At 39.4% G+C, this 20911-nt stretch overlaps 1 protein-coding gene across 18 annotated transcripts in view; it reads right to left on the reverse strand.

Moving 5' to 3' along the window:
* The window catches only part of TENM4 (teneurin transmembrane protein 4), a 1582078-nt gene that overhangs the window by 162956 nt on the left and 1398211 nt on the right, over positions 1–20911 (reverse strand). For all 18 annotated transcript variants that reach the window (XM_064644892.1, XM_064644901.1, XM_064644900.1 and 15 more), the window contains one exon: positions 17059–17269. In XM_064644892.1, coding sequence (XP_064500962.1) covers positions 17059–17269 — 211 coding nt within the window. The remainder of the gene's footprint in view (positions 1–17058; positions 17270–20911) is intronic.

Here is a 20911-nt window from a genome sequence, read left to right on the forward strand (position 1 = left end):
TTGAGCTGTCATCTTTATTCCAATCAAAGAACAGCCATGCTTCCTAGAATAAAGAAATAATGACTCAGGCCTTGTGCATTTATACTGATATTTGGAAATGCCATCTCTCACTGCACAGCACGTATAAACAGAAATCTATCCTGTAAATGAAAAGCTGATATTAGCCCATGTGTATACAACCTTCAGAACTTTGTGATGGTTTAATGCCACTGCTGAAAATAAAAATAAATTTAATTTATACCTTTTTTTCCCCTATGCTTTTTAAAAAATGTTTATGTTTTCTTGTCTTCAATAAATATATGTAGAAATTTAGGAAAAAGAAGTTATTTGTGCACATACACACAGTTACACATATGAAGAACAGTGTGAGTATTGTGAAACAAGATAATGAGACGGGTAAGGAGATTGAACTGCTCCTGTTGCTGAAAGGGTCAGTCCTTTTCCTCTAATCCTCTCATCCTAGAAACAACTCTAAGCTCCCTCTTCTTGTGCTGGTTCTGGCACTTGTCAGACTCTTCAGTGAGTTGGTTAAGCTCAAAAGGTGGCAAAAAAAATGAATGCAGCAGAGAAAAAAACCTAAAGAATTTTTTTTTCTACTGCCTGAAAACCAGGAAGAGGAGAAGGGCCATGCTATTCAGCATCAATGCAGTATGTAGCTGTCCCATGGCACCTCATCATCACACTGCCATGTTGGGTTGGGGTCTGCCAGCTGTAGCAACACTGTGAAGATGTAACACACACACAACCTTTGAAGTCATAGGCAATACCTATGTCAGCTTGATGCAGGACAGACTCCCAGTGTTATGACAACAACTTCAGTATATGAAAAAACTAAAAACTAAAAAAAACTTTTTTCCAAGCTTTGCTTTAAAGGACTAAATTGAGTCCTTGAAAAGAAGTAAAATATCTATATCGCTTTCTTGCTATATTTATGTAATATAATAAATAATATTTATGCAAAATAATAAAAAACCAAAGAAACATCTAAAAAACATCTAAAAAGCAATGTAACATCAGACACAGCAGCTGTTCTAAAGTGTGACAATGCACCAGATCAAATAAATGGTAATCTTTGTTACTGGAAACAATATTTTACATTACAGCAGGGTTTGGCTGGTGTGTCTGTGATACTTAGGGCAAGATGGGCAAGATGCTGTATACCGATTAGATGTTCAGTATAGATTAAACTGTCCACTATACTGGCTATGTATAAAGAGATTTAGAAGTTCAGAGGGACCACAGAAGCAGAGCTTACCTGTGCTTAGGTAACCAACTTTTCCTGAATCTCAGGGTGAATCCATTTAATTGTCTTTACTCTGGTGGTGCATCCTTTCCTCCTCTGACTAGTTCAGCAAAGACACCTGTAACTGGTCAGATCCCATCGACAGTGACCAACACTAATGCAGGTCAAAAAAATATTCACATCTATTTTGTGTTCATCTGCAGATCTGCCATTTTTCTTTGCAAAATGGCGGTGATATGCACACATATAACTTAATTTATCACTATCTCCTCAATATTTGATTGCCCAGACTCTTCTTTGCAAGTGTGGCCAAACTGCTTGATACTAGATAGTGACTAACTCAAAAGGAACTACAAAACAGGTGGATGAAATCCATTGCACCTTCTTTAACTGAAGCACCTCAGTAGCTCTTAACTGTGGCCTGAATACCCTACACTATTAATAATAGAGCAAGCCCTTAAAAATCCTTTCATCCTATTTCACTGATTTCTCCGATGCACCTTGTTTTTCTAACATAGCCAAAAGTAACATTTCTAACATTTTCTTATTTTACTGCTTCTCTTTGCCCTGGAATAACCTGCTTGATAGAGAGGAGATGAAGTGAAAAGAAACTCTTCTCCCCTTTGCCACTTGCTGTTTTTTAGCAGTTAAGGATACAAACTTGCCTGGTGAGACTCAGGTAATTACGATCTCACACTCCCAAAGTTCTTCACTACTGAGAATGAATTCTGAAAAGCGATGAAGATTCATGCAGTGCATCTTTGTCTCAAATCTGTTCCCAAACAGCTCCAAAGTATTTCCTTAAAGGAAGTGTTAAATGAACCTACTTTTTTTCCTCAGGAACTCCAGAGCTGATGAGCACAAACAAGGCTGAGACTGAGGCTTTAGAGCACCAAGTCTGTGAGTTGTGTGTGCAACACTAAGCATGCTCCTGTTTATTTTCTTAGGCACAATCAGAAACTGGAATTTCTTTTTACTTTGAAGGTCGCAGTCATTAGCAAGTCATGCTCACTTAAGATATCTCATAAAAACCTCTGTTTTCATCCCAGGACTGATTGTCTTTCAATGGTTACAGGCTGTGCCACTTTGGCACCTGAGTCAGTTTTCTGTCCCTTCTGGCATGTATACACTTAAACATATCCATGCACACTGCTCCAATACCTACATTTCAAACTAAACAGGTGGAGGTGGGTGACCTGGCACCAGAAATTAGGGAGTCATGATGGGAGAATACTAGAAAGAACAAAGAAGCAAACAGATAAATTTTCAGAAGCTAGGACTTAAAAAAATTATTATGAAGTGGGGCTTAGATGATAGAAGAGACTAAACTTTAACATCTAGGGAGACTCTAAGTTGGTGGCACAAAGCAACTGCCTGTCTTTTTAGTATGCTTACATTCAACATTGCTAAAGAGGTGACAAACTATCAATCAATAAATAAAAACAGGTCACTGCAGTTGTGGCTGGGTTCTAGTCTCCTTTATATAGTTTATTCTGTAAGCTGTTCACATAATTAGAAGGATATTTTCCAATATGTACAAAATTCCATATGGTGTTTTATGAATAGTGCCATGGGAACTGCTTTAGAGAATCATGACAATGTTTTGTTTCATTTTATTTAATTGTTAAAGTTCACTGTGAGACCACGGACAATTCTTTTTTAGAAAGCTATATATATGTTCTCTGTTTTCAGTCTGATTTCCACAGTTTTTTCTTGGGTTCCAAATCTCTCAAGAGATCTGATGGACACCAGCCGGTAGAGGCAGAGATTAATAACTGGAGGGTCACCAATGGAGGATGCATGATGCCTTCATATGGTCTTGTTGTCGTGTCCAAAGAGAGCATTGCAAACACGGTTTCCATGACACCTTTCAATGGCTGTATAGGAGTGAAAGTCTTTAAAGCAAACAACTGACACTGGGGACAGATCTGCAGAGGCGGTGGGGCTTCTAATAGGGAATGCAGAAGCTTGTGTACAGAAGTAAGTGTTCTGCCAGCTTCACAATCCAATTAGCAACAGAAAAAACAATTCATTTCATAGAATCACAGAATCATAGAATAGTTTGGGTTGGAAGAGACCATAAACACCATCCAGTTCCAACCCCCCTGCCAGCAGACCAGGTTGCTTAGAGCCCCATCCAACCTGTCCATGAAGACCTCCAGGGATGGGTCATCCATCCACAACTTTTCTGGGCAACCTGTGCCACCCTCACAGTGAGGAATTTCTTTCTAATATCTAATCTAAACCTGCCCATTATCAGTTTAAAGCCATTCCCCCTTGTCCTAGGACGCCATGCCTTTGTCAAAAGTTTCTCTCTTTTAGCCCCTTTAGACACTGGAAAGTGCTCTAAGGTCTCCCTGGAACCTTCTCGTGTCCAGGCTAAACAATCCCAACTCCCTCAGCCGTTCTCCACAGGAGAGGTGCGTTAGCCCTCTGATTATCTTTGTGGTCCTCCATTATTTCCTCAAAAATTGTTGTAAACAACTGAGAAAAGGTCTGAATGACATAATGAGACACTTGGTCTTCAGATCCACACTGTCTCATTTTGGAGAATGGTACAGAAATGCCCTGTCTGACATGGCAGGTACTCCCTACCCTAGGCCAGCCTACCTCACTCAGGAAAAGGAGGATGTACAAAAGTGTTTCTAGATTTATAAAAATGAGAGATGGAAAACATTCATTAAGTGTGAAAGTCTAGACTTTTCCAAAAGCAAAACTCTTTTTCTGAAGTACTCTTTAACATCCTTTCTGCTTATGAGCTTTAATCATCAAGGCAGAGAAAGAAACAGATGATGGGTTGGAGCAAAACAACTTTATTTCATGCACCATGTTGACTTACAGCTGCTGAGGATACTTTGGGATTTTTGCCATTTATCTCAGGGGATGTTTTTCAATACAAGTAATCTCATAGCTGGTAGATTTTGAGGGAAACTTGGCTGAAACCTTTATTTCATTGCTAGTTTTCCCACTGTAATCACCCTTTAAACTGAGAGAAGCCATAAACTGGCATGATCCTGCCCATACCCACAATAAGACTTCACACTACACTATCTTTCATTTAAGGATATCACCCAGTTCAATATGAAATTGCTAATTGTTACCATTCCCAATTTTTTTAGGCTGTTAATCTGAGGCATGGACAAATACACGGTCTGCTTCATATTATAAACTGACTCATGACAGCAACAAAGCTCCCAGGCTAATGGTCTGCTCAGGGGACCACTTTGCTGCTGACAAAAAGCCCTGTGAAAGCCAATTCTACTGTGGTGAACTCTATAAAGATCTGTCAGCCTGGCTTACAATTACCAACATGAATTACCTTTATCCAGATGCAACACAATAAACATATTAAGGAAGTAGACAAATTGCTAGACTCTTGATAGACTTCTTTTTTATATACTCACCATGTTTGCTGGTCAGTGGTATAGCTACTTTAACAGCATTTCTGCCTTATTTATTTACTATGCAACATTCAACTTAATAGCTTGTTTCTCTATCTTTAGGCCAGAGGCCAAGGCAGATGTTTGCCTGACACCAAATCCTATTAGAGGCTGCAGTAACACAATTGTGTGTTAAAGATAAATATTTTAGAGCCTACACTTGCCACCAAGCATCATCATTCCCTAGGCATTTAGAGACAACTATCTATTGGCAAAGAAAAAATAGTTATCTAGCTGGCAACTGAAGGTAGTAGCTTTCTGGGAGTTAATAAGCACCAGGACTGCTTTCTAAGAACTGATTAAATGCCATTCAGTGCCGTGTGGCTGTATGAATTCAAATGTAACTGTTTAATTTGATAACCTCAAAGAGTTATTCTGGAACTGACAGTGTTTGGTGTCAGAAACACATAGGAATAGCACCACAGTAGGACAACTGGACCTTAATGAATCAATGCTAATCTCAGTTTCTGGAATGAAGGCTCAAAGAAAATAAAAATTTTGTACCAATGAAAATATTCCATATTAGAAGTGAGATGCAAAGAAAAGAGCAGAGTTTTTTAAGTATCCTGTCTGGCCCCTTCAACTAGTAGTGTACTTCACCTCTACACAAGAAAGGGCCTCAGAATCTTTTCCTCAATGCTGGTCAGAAGATATATGGAGCTACTCAACCTAGAATAAATTGCCACATCTATTGATGTACCAGCCCAGGGAGATATTGCAAACATACTGACTGGTGCGATAAAAGGTTTTACCCTTTCCTTATAAACACTGACTGTCTATATACTGTCTCTAAAAAAAGGAGGTAAAACGAATAATTAGAGGAGAATTGTTTACAGTATCAAATAAATACAAATATTTACTGTAACGCAGAAATAAATTGTTCCTAACTGTCCACTGACCTATTTTCTGCCTAGTCATGTTCCCCTGGATAAAGAAAATCCTTTGCTGGGAGGGAGGGAGGGAAGGAGGGGGAGAGGGAGGCCACATGGAGCAGGCAAGCAAGTATGTAGATTCTATGGTTCATATCTAACCCTGAAATCCTCTGTGTCAGCCAGATCAATGCAAAAGGGCCATGAGGGGTGCACAGCATGCCTCTCACCGTACAATGAAGTACACAGCTTGGGAGAGTGAAGGGACACCACATTATTTCACCTTATTCTTAACTGCTGCACTAGAACAACCTTAGCAAGTCACATATGCTTTTCCCTAGATCTTCATGTCCAGGATAAAGCTGCCACCTACAAGCTCATTGCAATAACATCTCTCTTTCACAAAAATGCTCCCTGTCACTGCCCTGACTACACTAGCAATAATTTTAATAGGAAGTCAGGCAGTATAACATGAAAGGCAAAGAAGATTCTGAAGCTCTGTGAACACATTTAATTTACTTCCCAGTTGCAGAGCTTGCAGTCTTGTTTATTTTTCAAAGAAATGATGCTACTCAATTGAATTTCACTGCAGGAGAGGTTGGATTCTAAGCCTAGAGAACTGTCACCTGCCCTTGTAACTGTGATAACAATGCCAAGGCAGATATGGAGGTGAGAGGGGATAAAACAGGTTTCAGATGTCTTGAAACATCAGATTTGACATTATGAGCCAAAAAAAAAAAAGTAAAAAAAAAGTAAAAAACCAAGTAAGGTAAAGAAAATGCCCTGGAAACAAAGGAAATGTGGAAAAGCTGGGTCTGGTATTCTCTTGCTCCTCCTCTTCCTTCCCCAGATGAAGCTTTAAAGGACTGATTCCTTCTTATAGTACATCATCACCTGCTGAGATTTCAATTTTTCTGCTTCATTTGTGTTTTATACAGCTTTTATATTTCTAGCTCAAGTAATCCACACCTGGCATCCTGGGATGTGAAAGTCTTGACAGCATCATGGAAACTCAGTCATTATTTTTGAGTGCTCTTTCACAGTTTCCTCTTCTGTAGGGCACCTAGTGTGATGCTGATACTGCTAATGCCACTTGATGTTGTGCCAGATTTTGATTTTTTTTTCTTTTTCCTAAGGCTGAGAGGTCTGTTTTAATTAAAGATCCATGCATACAACCCTGTTTTGCTCTCATATCCCAGTGGAACTCTAATCTTCACATGCAGGTATAAGGATGCTAAATTAAGAAAAGGGCAAAAGGCAGGAGTCCTTTAAACAACTCCTTCAATTGCTCCTGAATCTGGAAAGTCAGAGAGAAGGACAGTAATCACAGTATCCACCTCCACGTTATCCCCCCTCCTCTTTTTCTGTAAGAACTTTTTAAAAAAGCAATTTGCAACTGCAGATATCCTCCCCCCCTCCCATCTCCATCATTGTACTGACAACAAACACCTGCCCCAGCCAGCAGCAACTGTAAAGGTTGTATCATTTTACAAGGTGATGGTGAAGCACAAAAGGTTTGGTGCTCAGGAACAGTTGGGTTGCTTATTGAAATCAAGAGCTGCTGATTTTGCCAAATTTGACAGTACATCATGTAAGTACATTTTTGCTTGAGTTGTCTGTACTACTGCTTTTAGACCTGGTTTGAAATGTCTACCCAGGTACTCAAATGGCTCTCACCACAATTACATCAGTCTTTCTTACACTATTTCAAGCACATTCGACTCCAGGTCTAGCTGGGAATACTATAAAACCAGCTTTTTTGTGTCTTATTTTTGAACTTTTGTTCTACAGAAAAAGGGACCAAGTGGGAATAAATAAAATAAATAAAGAAGAGAACAAGCTTGATCATTTCAGAAGCCTTTGCCACATTTGGTCTGAATTTGGGTTGCCCTTTGAGACAGAGCTTTATATTTATCTCACTGATTCATTCCTTTCTCTTACTGCCTCCTTATTAAGAAAAAATCTTTCCATTGCAGAATGCTTTATAATCTGAAGTTCTCACATGGTTGAAAACATAAGGTGTAATGGGATTTCAAAAGCACTTGAGCACTGGTCTATGTATATGACCATTAAACTTAATGGTAAAATCTCCTTTGACTTCATCAACTTCTAGAAAATCCTGCTAATGTATTTCTGCTGTTCATAGCGTTATACAGGGAACACTGTTTTCCTCCCTTACAATGTGAGCAATGCTAAAAGCATGAAAGGGTCTTGAAATAGAACTGACCATCTGAAAAAAACCTCTGTTCTAAATCACTTGAAATGTGATCATAGGTTAGAAGTTAGCTGGGGAAAAAATCAGTGAATGATTTTAAACAAAGAGTAGCTGCTGGAGTGAAGTTGCCTTCTTCCTTCTACAATGCAGCTTCGAAGCACAATAAGACTTCACAGAATCACAGAATATGCTGAGTTGGAAGGGACCCACAAGGATCAATGAGTCCAACTCCTGTCCCTGCACAGCACCATCCTGAAGAGTCATATCATGTGTCTGAGAGTATTGTCCAAATGCTTCTTGAACTCTGTCAGGCTTGGTGCTCTGATCACTTCCTTGGGGAGCCTGTTCCACTGCCCAACCATCCTCTAGGTGATGAACCTTTTTCTAATATCCAACCTAAACCTCCCCTGACACAACTTCAGGCCATTCCCTTGGGTCCTGTCACTGGTCACCACAGAGATCAGTGCCTGCCCCTCCTCTTCATCTTACAAGGAAGTTGTAGACTGCAATGAGGTCTCCCTTCAGTCTCCTCTTCTCCAGGCTGAACAGACCAAGTGACCTCAGTCACTCCTCATACAGCTCCCCCTCAAGGCCCTTCACCATCTCTACTGCCCTCCTTTGGATGCTCTCTAACAACTTAATATCTTTCTTATACTGTGGTGCCCAAAACTGCACACAATATTCAAGGTGAGGCTGCACCAGTTTAATCCATACTTGTAACATACCAATGACAAGGCTGCGGAAATCTAAAAAGATACCTTGAGTACAGTTATTTTCTTCCTAGATTTCCTTTTTTTGCAGTTGGAATATTTTTAGACCTGAATTTCACTCCAGTAAATGAAACTCTCATATGCCCAATTTGCCCAAGGGATTGCAAAGAATTTTTTTTTTTTTTTTGTTCCTTCCCACTCTCATAAATTGTTACAAACTAATACAGGAAACAACAATTATGCAGCCTTCAGGGTTCAACTTCTGGAGCTGCAATACCAAGAGGGAAGTTACTTCACGTTCAGTACATTACAACTTCTGTCTCATAGCTCAGGGCAAGGCTAAAGCTGGCCCTGAGTTTCATTTTAAATGATGTTTTAAGTTGGTGTATTCCAGGGGGAAAAAAGCAAACCATTCTTGCATACACACAGAGAGGACCTCAAATGTGATCTCGGTCAAATAAGTGCCATGAAACCTTGGCAATGTTATAATTCTGTGTGTATTAAAGATTAAATTTCATTTTACACAAAGTGTTCTGTTAATACATCCAGCCTGCTAAGAATGTACTGGCTGGAATGACTGAATCTGAGGTCCAGTTAGGTAAATGCCTGGTGCTAGGGACATGCTCTCAAGTACAATGCCTGGTCTGCAGCCACTGCAATGGAAGGGCCTGAATCTCCTCTAGGTTTTAGGTAGAGATGCCCCCCTGTAGAGATGCCCTCAGTTCCCTGGAGCATCTCAGGTGCCGCTAGATGCCTGCACTCAGGCCAATACAGTGGACTTTGATCAGGGCCATTGAAAAAGCAGAACTTATGGCTGTTTCTGCCTCTAGCAGACTCACTGCACAAACGTGGTCAAATCACGTTCTGTCTCAGAGCCTCCAGCAAGCTGTCCAGAAATCAGTTTAACATAACTTATGAAACTTTTTCTGAGACTGTTGTAGCACTTAGAAAAAGAAAGCAGTCACACATCTAATACACAGACCAGCTGCTATCATTTAAAAAGTCAACATATGCCAGGAGTTACTGTACAGACTATGTCCTTCTCATCCTGCTTTGCCCCCGTGCAAAATGAGAGATTGGTCTAGTGACTCCTGAGGTGCTGATGTTGTTGGCTTCTCTCCTTTTTGTGGTCTTGCTTGCATGTATGTACACTTTAATACAGCCTTTGGAAAATTAAGGCTTTAAAAAGTCTGTTGTTCTAGTACAGAAAGAGTTCTTCTTTTGTTTGCCAAAGCGGACAAGTAACACCCCCAAAGTTATTTCTGTGCTTTAGCAGGGGAGCATTCATGGAAAGAAAAGTGTGCACAGAGCTCCTCTAGCAGCTCGGTAATACGACACAGGAATAAAACAAGCTGTGCTTACATTAGCCCATAGTCTGGGCTGTGTGGAAAGTGCTATATACAAAAGTGTAAAAACGAAAACCATATGCATGGTTTTACACATTTCTCCAGAACCCCTCAGACAGCACTTACATGCCATGTTATTAAGGCAGAATTCTGCTGTTCTGAAAAAAAGTGAACAGAAAAACACAGGGACAGAAAAAACAGAATGAAAGAAAACGGCTTTAACTTCAGTATTAAATAAACCTTTTCTTGACCCTAAAACTAAAGTAATTACCCCAATGAATAAACCTTTTGTACAAGCTCTTCAGATCAAGAGAACGTGCCTGCCTGCGAACAGCACACAGACATGCAAGTTCAATGCTAGCATTCCATGTAAGTACAGTCTTTTTAAAAAGACAAATCTACCTTCATTCTTCTATCACTGTAAAGATGATCAAAACCAGACAAAATCTGGAACATTAAAGACATTCAGACATCTAACTTCTACTGAGATGAATACTTATTGGCATCCAAGCAGTCTTAACAAGCATAGCTTAATCTCTTTTGTACAGCAACACAAATGAAAATATCTGTCCACTTGTCTATTTTTCCCACTGAAATAATCACTTGTAATCATAAGATCTATTGAAAGAGGAGTGTACATACAGAAATCAAAACAACAAAATAAAAAGTTCAAATCTAACATTAAATAAATTATTATATCTCTGCTTTAAAACTAACCTAGTTTTACACATTGTAATTTTCTACTGCTAGTTTTTACTTGCAGAGCATCAATGAAGAGATACCTTCTATACAGAAAGAGCAGCTGGGAAGGTGTCACAGCCAAGCATCTGACCTTTACAGGCTTCTTATTATCTAATTATCTTTGAGACGTGTCCTTAATTTCCTCTTTAGTATAGATGCCTTACATCTTCAATGGAAAAATCCTGAATTAATAATTTTGCCTACCATTATGGCTTGGGAAGCAGGATTATTATGTAAGAATTGTTTCAGACATTTGCAGAGAGAAAAAAAGGTCATCACAAATACTATCTAGAATTGAAACAACTAGCCTAACTTCATGATTCTTGGAAGTGCTGCAGATCTAGCAGCAGCAGGCAGAAAGCTGCAGTTAACATTTAGGGAGCGGTGTGCCATGGAATCACATACATTGTACATCAATACACTACTGACTGAAGCTGAAAGGGATTTAAGAACCAGAAGGAATTCTTGATCTGTTCGGAGCTGTCTGAAAAGGCAGACAGGGAGATAAACTCCAACACTGGAACATGCTCACCCCCCTTGGCTCACTTCACTGGGAAATGAGACTGTTTATCAGTTTGGGGGAAAAATGTGAAAAGATTAAGGGGACACTGATAAAGTTGTTGTTGACTTCCAGGTGCTAAAGTTTTAAGGGCTGTATCACTATCCAAAAACATCATCAGTGTGTTATTGAGAACAGCAAACAAAAAAACTCTAGGTATGGGGAGTACAAACTAATGTGAAAAGTTTAACCTCCACACAGCCCTCCTTCCATTTCCAGATCCAGGCTCAGCTCATGTTTGCTTTTTATTATGCCTAACAAAGAGAACAAACTGGATTTATACATGGGTTGGATGAAAAAGTGAAATTTCAGCAGGCACACTACTGCACCTGCTTTGAGAGGGGAATTCTAGCAGCTCACAAAGCTCAGGCAGAGGGAGTTGACCTCACGTTTCTGTCTCTCCTTTTGATACCCTATCTATCAGACTGAACTGGATTTAGCTAGGATGGGGAGGGCAACCTCTTGCCTTCCTGTTACCCTTCTGCATGGACTAATTCTATTCTCACAGAGGACTTCACTTCTGTGACCAGATGGATGTTTAGTGGAAGACACTTTGCAGTGCTGCAGCATAACCTCAGCCTACTCTGTGGATAAGTGTTAAGTTTTCAATCAAGTAGACCTGTCAACTGAATGTCATTCATGAGATCAAATACATAAGGAAAAAAAAAACTAACACAGCCTGGCAGGGACTCATAAATGCCCCTTTTGCTTTCTACCTGAATGGAGTGACTGTATCTTTTCTAAATATTACCTGACTGAGACCCACAAGCTTTGCCACATTCAGAGAAGCTAGGTAAGAGCTGAAAGTAGGAGATAAAGCATCAAAAAATGGGTGGCAGCAACAAGAAGGTAATCAAAAAAAGCAGTGACCATCTGACAGAGTGCCTGTCAAGCAAAGGCTTGCAGTGGGACACACAGAGCTGACGACAAAAAACTATTTGCAGAGCATGCAAAGCTCTGCTGTTATTTTGCAGGAGAGAGACCAATAACATGAAAAATTAAGTAATTTCCTTTCCTGGCACAGTTCTCATACGCTGCTGTGTTTCTTTTTCTGTGCAGAGCAAAAAAAGAGTTGCCAGTGTGAGAAGAAATGGGTTACTAACTAATTATCCATAGAGTGTTACCACAAGGTGGAAGTGCTCTGTAGTCCCTCCCTGAAACATGGGAAGGGCTAAGATGACCATACTCAAGCAGTAGGGGAGAACTGAGCACTTCCATGGAGCAAGTGGAGTTTCATTAACAGTTAAAGAGTTCTGATTCAGCAAAATACTTGCTGAACTTTCAGCCTCTTTAGCCTAAGAAGTTCGGAAAAGGATAGCTGGGCCATTAAAACCACTTTTCCTCATTCAGAATCTTGAAGATCTAATAGCACATGGAGGACTTTGAAGTTGAGTAACTGAGGCATTAAGGAGCTAAAAGTGCAAGCCAGAACAGATCACACCCCATGTTAGTCTGCACGGTATCCCGACTCCTCAATATTTACATGAAAACTTTTCCAGACATTAGCAAAGCAAGTGTAAATAATGTGAATAGCTTTGAGACTCTAAGTGGATCACACTTCTGCATCTCTCTAAAGCGGAAGTTGCTAGAGTTTGTTTAAGTTAGCCTACACATAGGCAGCAAAAGTAAGGGAAGCAAATAAAGAGTTACTCAGGCTCTTCCTTTCCCCTTTGCTAAGAACAAGCTAAACACAAAGGCATTTTCACACTGCGCTAAGGAAGAGTCATCCTTATCACCTCTCACACGAGGAGGGTTCCCAGTCCCATGTTTGTCTCTGTAACCTCCAGTTTCTCCTCTCTAAGCTCAGTCCTACTCTGAAGTGTTCCTCTGCTGGTACCCTTCTTGCGTGAACTGCTGTCCTAGGGACTGCATGGGGGTGGGCTACATTTTAAGCTATTGCAGGAAGGGCACTTGCCTTTTGATGTATATTGCCAAGTGCTGTATGTGCTGGCAATCCCTTACAAGCAACAAGGGAGCTCGTCTTGCACTTCGATGGAGGAAACTACTTACAGTAGGTCTTTTTACAGATAGTAGAGGGGGCAGGGGGAACAGTCCTTTTCTTAAACACTGTCTCTTGCAGATGATAGAAGTGAGATAAAACCTTGCATCCTGTCACAGGCATTCTACATGTGTTTCCTGTTGCTTGCTGGGTGACATGCTGGTAAGCAGTGATGCTCTCCTCTCACAGACAGCTGACTTTGCTTTTCCTTTTGATTTCTCAGTGGCCCTGCACAGCCAAGCTTGCCTGAACTCAGCAGTAACAGCTGCTGGAAGACACTTTCTCTCTGACTCCATAGATGCTGTTTTCAGGCTTTCAGATGTTTCTTGCTTCTACCAAGCAGATTTTTGGCCAAAATCTCTGTCTCAGATGTGCTGATTCCAGCTGATTCCTCAGCCTACTATTTTGCTCCACTTAGACAAGATTGCTCTGAATAAATTACCACTATCAGGCAGAGGTGAATCCACAAGGTGCTTCTCAAAGAAGTGTTCCTATTAGAAATTTCAGAAAGTGCCACCAATGTCATTTTCAAAAAGGTTAATTTGTTATTGAGAGACCTTGATTGTCCATTCCTTTATAATTTCTTGCACTGTAATTCAAAAGAATGGGATATAAAAATGCTATTAAAAGCTGAAAACTTTCCCAGAATAATCTTTTTCCCTCCACCTGAATTGTCTATATTATGCAAAAGTATGTGCTCTGACAGGCATTAGGAGGCTCTATTCTCCCAGGTTTACATTCAGTGGCATGTAACAGGCACATATTTTGACACCACCTAACTCTTTTGTGATGACGATTCCACACCCTTTTAGAAAACAGACTCTCCTGCCCTCAAAATCTGTGCTAATGTTCCTGAGTGGATTTAGTTACAGCTATATTGGATTTTGAAGCTGTGTGATGGACAGCCTCACAATTTATGAAATTAATTGTGTGCTATCAAACTGGGAATACAGATGCTTTTTTCCAATTTTTCTCCAGCTTTCACTGGAATAATGGAGGCCAAATCATTCCAGGAAAGGACTGCCCAGTAATTGCAGTTGACAATGTCATACAGAGCCTGTGATGATTTTAGTGGCCCTGAAAACTTCAGTCTGTTGGAACATAGCAGATAGACTCAGAAAATCAACACCCTTTACATCCAACATGTTTACTCCTCAAGTAAAAGCTACAGTCATTTATTTAGGTGAGTCCTCACACACGGGATGTTTGCCTGAAGGAATGACTGCACAGTTTGGCTTTATGAGCTTATCATTATGATAACCATTTTCAATTTTGTGCTTTCTACTATTATCTATGATTATTAATTAATGTTTCATGCATTTTCCCAGCAGTTCTATCACCCTCACAGCATCTGCTGTGAAATTTCAGTTTCCTCAGTTTTGTACAGTGAGCAGCTGAAGCATGAGCCTAGGCAAGGGCAGAATTAGCACATCAATCACAATTCAGGAGTTTCAGACTGCTGGTCCTCTTCTCACATCACCAGATCCTAGTTCTTTCTGCATCACAGCTATACTTTTCAAACTCACTCTTACTGTAAGCCCTATGTCAGTGAAATAATAAAGGGTGATTTTTCTAGGTGCTTTTGCCACAGAAATCAAATTAAATGGTAGCTTGCCTCTGACAGTCAACACAACTTTTCTGAAGGTTCCTCACCCCACACAGATAGATCTAAGGCTCCATCATGTGTAACTTGATTTATTTGTTTGGTGTTGCAACTTTACACATTGGTTCATAAGAACTGTCATGTTGCTTTATCCTCTTTACTCTGGGGGTGAAGAAAAAAATTATAACACTACAGTGCCACAGTATCTATATACTTACGATTTAGCAATCATGTCTTGCCAGACCTCATGAATACACTAGAAAGGTTCTGAAGCATTACAGTATATTTACACAAAACACTGACTACAGTTTTTTTTTTAAACAAGCTGTTGAAATCTAAACTAAGAAGAAAGGTCCCAACCTGTTAAGGCTATTACTCTTTCTTTTACCGTGCGTATACAAATGCTGCACTTTTCTGGACAAATGTCAGCTAAGAAATCACATCTTCCTACCTGAAATTTTTACTTAAGTGAGTTTCAAAATGCATAGCTTGTACTCAAACAGTTTTTTCTACACTATAGCTTTGTGTTGATATACAGCTGCCAGTGGGTAAAGCGATCCCCAACCAATGCTCTCTCTTATATAACAAAAAAAAACTTCCTTGTACTGAAATACAGAATGATTGAAGGTCAGCAGGGGATATACAGAATATATCATGGAGTCTGTATCATGGACTGTTCTCCTTATCATGTGGTCATGAAGGTATAGCAGAGAATAAACAAACAAAAATAGGATTGCCTTAAAGACATCTGACATGCTTCTCACCCACACTATTCCCATGCTGTTCAAAGGCAAATTAAGAATGTTTTTTCTCTTTTTTTCTTTTTTCCCCCCCCTACTTTAGTGCAATGAGGCCAAGAGAAAAGTGTGGCTAGAACTCATAAGCATCAGTTTGAAAACAAGAACAAGTAGTAACTGTGCTTTAAAAGTGTTTTCTGCTGTGAGAGCCTTACTGATTTTTTTTCTGATGGGAAATTCTGAACTGAAGAAATTCTTAGACAAGGAAAAAAAGCTGCCTTCAGAAGAATACCTGAAGGTTCGGTGGTTGGTGTTAGTAAAAAAATCAAACTGCTAAATTAAACTAAATGAAAGTAAATCCACATTCTATAGAGTAACACCTCAATTTCACAAGCTAACATACAACTATTTCTGGTGTTGCTCAACTGTGAACAGGACTAAACATTGCATTTCCAAGTTTTAAATTTAACACAAAGTATTATAGCAGTTTCCACTTCTGCATTAGATAAACTCTAGTGCTAAAATGGAATACTGGGATCTTAATGACTTTGTTTTAATAAGACCTAAACTTTTAATTAACCTGCAAAGACAAATTACAGCCCATAGCTCTTAGGTAACTACTGCAGACAGCTGAGACTCAACACCAATGCCTCTTTGGGGAGAGGAATTAATGGCAGTTTTGGAATGAGTCTGCTTTTTTCCACAAAGAAAAAAACTCCATTAAACAATCACTGTGGCTAGAAGAAAGCTGAGTGCTAGTTTTATGGAGTAATCTTTAAATTACAACCAAATGAATTGAGTTATATGAACAGTTTCAACAGGTCAATTAAATTTAAAATTAAGTATTATTGAATCAGAAACAGATTCTGATATTTACAGGATGGAAGAAGAATACTCAGTGTGCTGACAGGCACTCACTGGCAGTATTCTTTCCTCCTTGGATGACAACAAATCCGTGCCTGTGTGCTGAACTGGCAGGGCATTTTACTGCCAAAGAATTCAAGAGACCTCTTTAGTTAATTTGTTCTTTTTAAGCTATCTCAGCTTCATTCTGTTAGCAGGGAGAAACAGAGATTCCTGTTATTGTGGTTGCTCCTACCAAGCCTTGCAGTGCTTTTCATTAGAGTTTTAATCCCAGCACTCTGCCTGAACTCCAGCTTGAGTAATTTTGACTGTGTTCAAGAGCAAGACTGTCACACAAAACGGTGGCATGGTGCTGCTGCCTGTTCTTCAATTATTCCTACAACTCTGCTCCAGAAAGAAAAAAACCCAATGAAACAAACAAAAAATCAAACAAACAAAACCAACAAAACCCAACTAAATAAAAGGAAGATCAAAGTAAGAAAATAAAACAGGGATTTTCCAGCTTGCAGACCATTTTTGGCACTGGGCAGGATCTCATTATGGTTATAGTTACTTAAGAGGCCTACAAAATACTTACACAACATTTAGGGCCTAAGAGCATTTAGCTTGTTGCTTAATACAATCCCCTTCAAGCATTCTCTCCAAAACCACATAAAGCCATCATGCAATTTGAGTATGTGCATTAATACCTGGCCTCAAGGCATATTTAGGAATAACAGAGGAAATCCTTACCAATAGCAGTAGTAAGAAAAGAAACCACTTCCGATTCCTTGCCATCATTGTAGAAGGCTAAATGCCATATTCCTGAATCTAAATACTGGATAAATCCCGTCTCGTGGCTGGATAAGGGCACAAAAGCTCTGTGTTGCCGCTGAGGTCCTTCCAAGCTCCTGGCCTCCTGTGTCAGTAGACGCCTTCCATCGAGGAGCTCGACAAAGTCAAACTGAAACACAAGAAGGAGTGATGTTTCTGTGTGTATCAGGCTTCCTCAAACTTAGTCTCTTATTCTGGGTCTACAGAAGCATCATAAAGAGGATTTTCCCTAGTAACTCGAGTATGTTCCTGGACTATCCGCAAGTAACCATTTTGGAAATAGCTAGTATATGAATGTATTTTTTCTGTAATTACATGAATCAAGAAATCATCTTTATCTAAAATGTGACATAGGACATATTGGCCCTACAGAGGTGTTCTCATTTTGTAGAAATACAGGTAGGGAAACATGAGACCATGCCTTAATTGCACTGTATGACACTAAGAAGCTTATTTGTTGTCTTCTTTGTGCCTTGCCTAATATAAAATAAGACAGAAAAATATACCTAGCCTAACTGGGTCGTTCGCCAGAATTCCTATGGGTCATAAAGGAAAAAATAAGAAGTATTTTAAAGTAAATTCTGGTAGAAGTTTTGCAGAAGTATTTTGCTTAGCCAACAAGGGTTTTTTCTTATTGCAATAGCAAAAGTGGTTAAAAGATCAGGAAAAATGAAGATGTACAAGAGACAAATGATGTAGAAAAGTCCCATTTAAGGAGTGGCTCTTGGAATTTTCCTCAAAAGGACATATTTCTTTTTTGTCAGGGTAACTTCAGCTGCACAATTGCTTTGCTTTTGCTACTAGTATTAAAACTACCTTTAGTTCCCTATTTAAGTAACTTCCCACTGATTTTCTGCAATATTTGCAGTTTGTCTGGTATTATATTAATGGGATGAGGCAGACAAGCCTAGCAGACATCACAAATGTTAAATGAATCTTATCTAATCTGACTTTTATCATGTGTTTAGATGATCAGGACACCTTGCAAGGAAAATCCAGTAGTTGAGGCAATACTCAGCTTTTCTATTCCCTGACTTCACTTGGTTTTACCTCTCTCATCCAGATGGTCAACTAAGGTTGTAATTTTTGTCAGGAGGAAGGAAAACAGGCAGAAAGAAACAACACCACTTCTTTCTGAACCAGTAAATGTTGCTGCACTGAATGGCTGCTGAGCGTTGGCTGAGTGCGGCAACAATATTCAGGCTGCTTATCCCTTTTTGCTTTATTGTAGCAAAATTTGGGTGCTTGTTATATTATTAAGTTGTCTGGTATGGTCTTCAAAGTCAACCAAGATAAGGACTTGATGACATGTTGTTTCCTATGCAGGAAAAGTAAGAAGTTTAAAAAAGTTAAAGTTGTGAAGCTAAAAAGGTTAAGTTACTAAGTCAGAAAAAAAGTGTTTTATTTCCAAAAACATTTTGAGAAATAAGCTATATATGACATAGCTCGCATATGAAATGGCAAATTTGTCCCTAGTCTATTCTACGTATGTATTTTTAAATATTCATTGTACAGGAAATTAGTTTTGAGCCTTGCTTTAATATTTTATTTTTTTTTGCTATATTTCAGTACATCTCAAATTTGGTGCTGAAGTATCTTTTTGCGAATGTAAAAGCTGGCACACCTGCAAAGTCATTTCTTTTGAGTGTCTATCCAAGTCAGCTTTGCCAGAGACAGAGTTTCTGTTTTGAAAAAAATACAACGTAAATAAAAATATACAATACAAAATCTAAAAATATAATGTAAGTATAAATTCTAAACACATGTACTTAAAAATGTACATTTGTGTTTTGGAAAAAGGGCCAACCATGTACTGGGGTGCATCAGGTAAAGCATCTCCAGCCGGTTGAGGGAGGGGATTGTCCTGCTCTGCTCTGCACTGAACATTGTGTGTAGTTTTGGGCACCACAATACAAGAAAAGCATTAAGCCATTAGAGAACATCCAAAGGAGGCCAATGAAGATGGTGAAGGGCCTTGAGGGGAAGCTGTATGAGGAGTGGCTGAGGTCACTTGGTCTGTTCAGCCTGGAGAAGAGGAGATTGAGAGGAGACCTCACGGTGGTCTTCAATATCATCACGAGGAGAAGAGGAGGGGATGGTACAATTCCCATGGTCAATGCAGGACTCAATGAAACAGCATGAAGGTGACCCAGGGGAGGTTCAGATAAGATATCAGGAAAAGGTTTTCCACCAGGAGTGTGGTTTAGCACTGGAACAGGCTCTCCAGGGAAGTGGTCAAAGCACCAAGCCTGCCAGAGTTCAAGAAGCGTTTGGACAATGCTCTCAGGCACATGATGTGACTCTTGGAGCTGTCCCTGTGCAGGATCAGGTGCTGGACTTGATGATCCTGATGGGTCCCTTCCAACTCAGGATATTCTATGATTCTATGATCCTATGAAAATAATAGAATTATTTAAGAGGATAGTGGTGAGAGGTTGGTTTGAATTACACTTTGTGAGCCAGGTACTTGTAGCCACTCTGAGCATGAGCTATTGCCTCGTCAGATTTTAGTGGGAGCATGAATGACACAGCTGAGCAGGACAGTGACACAGGACATCACAGTGGTATTTGGGTGCTGGGAACATCTCAACGGAGCTGAGTTTGACTAAGGAACACATTGGCCAGGTGAACTGAAGAAGTTAAAACCAGTAAGAGAAAAACCTACTTAGTGCCATTTTCATTTTGGAGCCTCATGGAACAGCTTGACCAGACTTTTAATAGGTAACGGCAGAAACCATAGGTAAAGTTCACCTCACCAAGTGCTGACATCTCCATGGTAGCCTGAATTAATTTTCTAGAACCACTGGATTGCAGGCAAAGAAAGAGACACTTTCAGGATGCAACCTGCCTCATCCTAAAGTGGACATCTAAGAAATCTCCTGTGGATTGTGCTTACAAGCATCCATTTTGTGCTATATACTAAATGTAGATACTTAAAGCTTAGTGAAAGGAAAACAATTTCAAGGTACTCGGGTACGGTGAGCTGCTGTTGTTCCAGACCAATCTGTGTTATGCTTACTTGGGCTTCCTGCCAAACACAAAAGTTTATTTTTATAAATATTTGCAAGATGCTGCTGCAGATGTTAGTGACTTTGCCAAGTTACTAGTTACTAGTTGTAAATATTAATTGAGCCACAAATGGATTGTGCTTTATTGCATTTTAATACATTCAAAGATTTTTAATAGGCAATTAGTTACTGCCAGCATGGAAATCACAGATAAAACACCATGTTAATCAATTCAAACTGTACAAATGGAAAAATGCTCTCCACAAGCTGTGATGGCCAATCCCTAAAATTTATGATTTATTAAACTTTGGCCTAGGCTAAAATGAGTTTTACAAAAGGATTTGATCTAGGAAGATTAAATCTAATATACCATAACAAAATTGTATAACTTTTATTATGATTTGTTGAGAAAAATGAGAAGAAATACCTTTAGTTAACAGTGAACTCTTTTGGGCTTCTGCATGATCTATTTCTAAGACTAAAGAAAGTTGGACCTTGCTTTTTCTTCCTACTTATTAGTGATAATAGTTGTTGGCAACCTCAAAGAGAACACAAACACTACAGCCAGAGAAAGTTTCCCAAAGAGAATTTGGAATAGGTTTGTTATTTTAGCATGGCTAAATATGACTTCAAACATTGTGTTAGGTTTGCATGGCCAGATTTTGGTAGCGAGGGGGCTACAAGGGTGGCTTCTTTGAAAAGCTGCTAGAAGCTTCCCCTTTTCTCTCCAAGGCAGAGGCAATTCCACTTAGCTCCAAGACAGA

This window comes from Pseudopipra pipra, chromosome 2 (assembly GCF_036250125.1).
Source record: "Pseudopipra pipra isolate bDixPip1 chromosome 2, bDixPip1.hap1, whole genome shotgun sequence".
Taxonomy (NCBI): domain Eukaryota; kingdom Metazoa; phylum Chordata; class Aves; order Passeriformes; family Pipridae; genus Pseudopipra; species Pseudopipra pipra.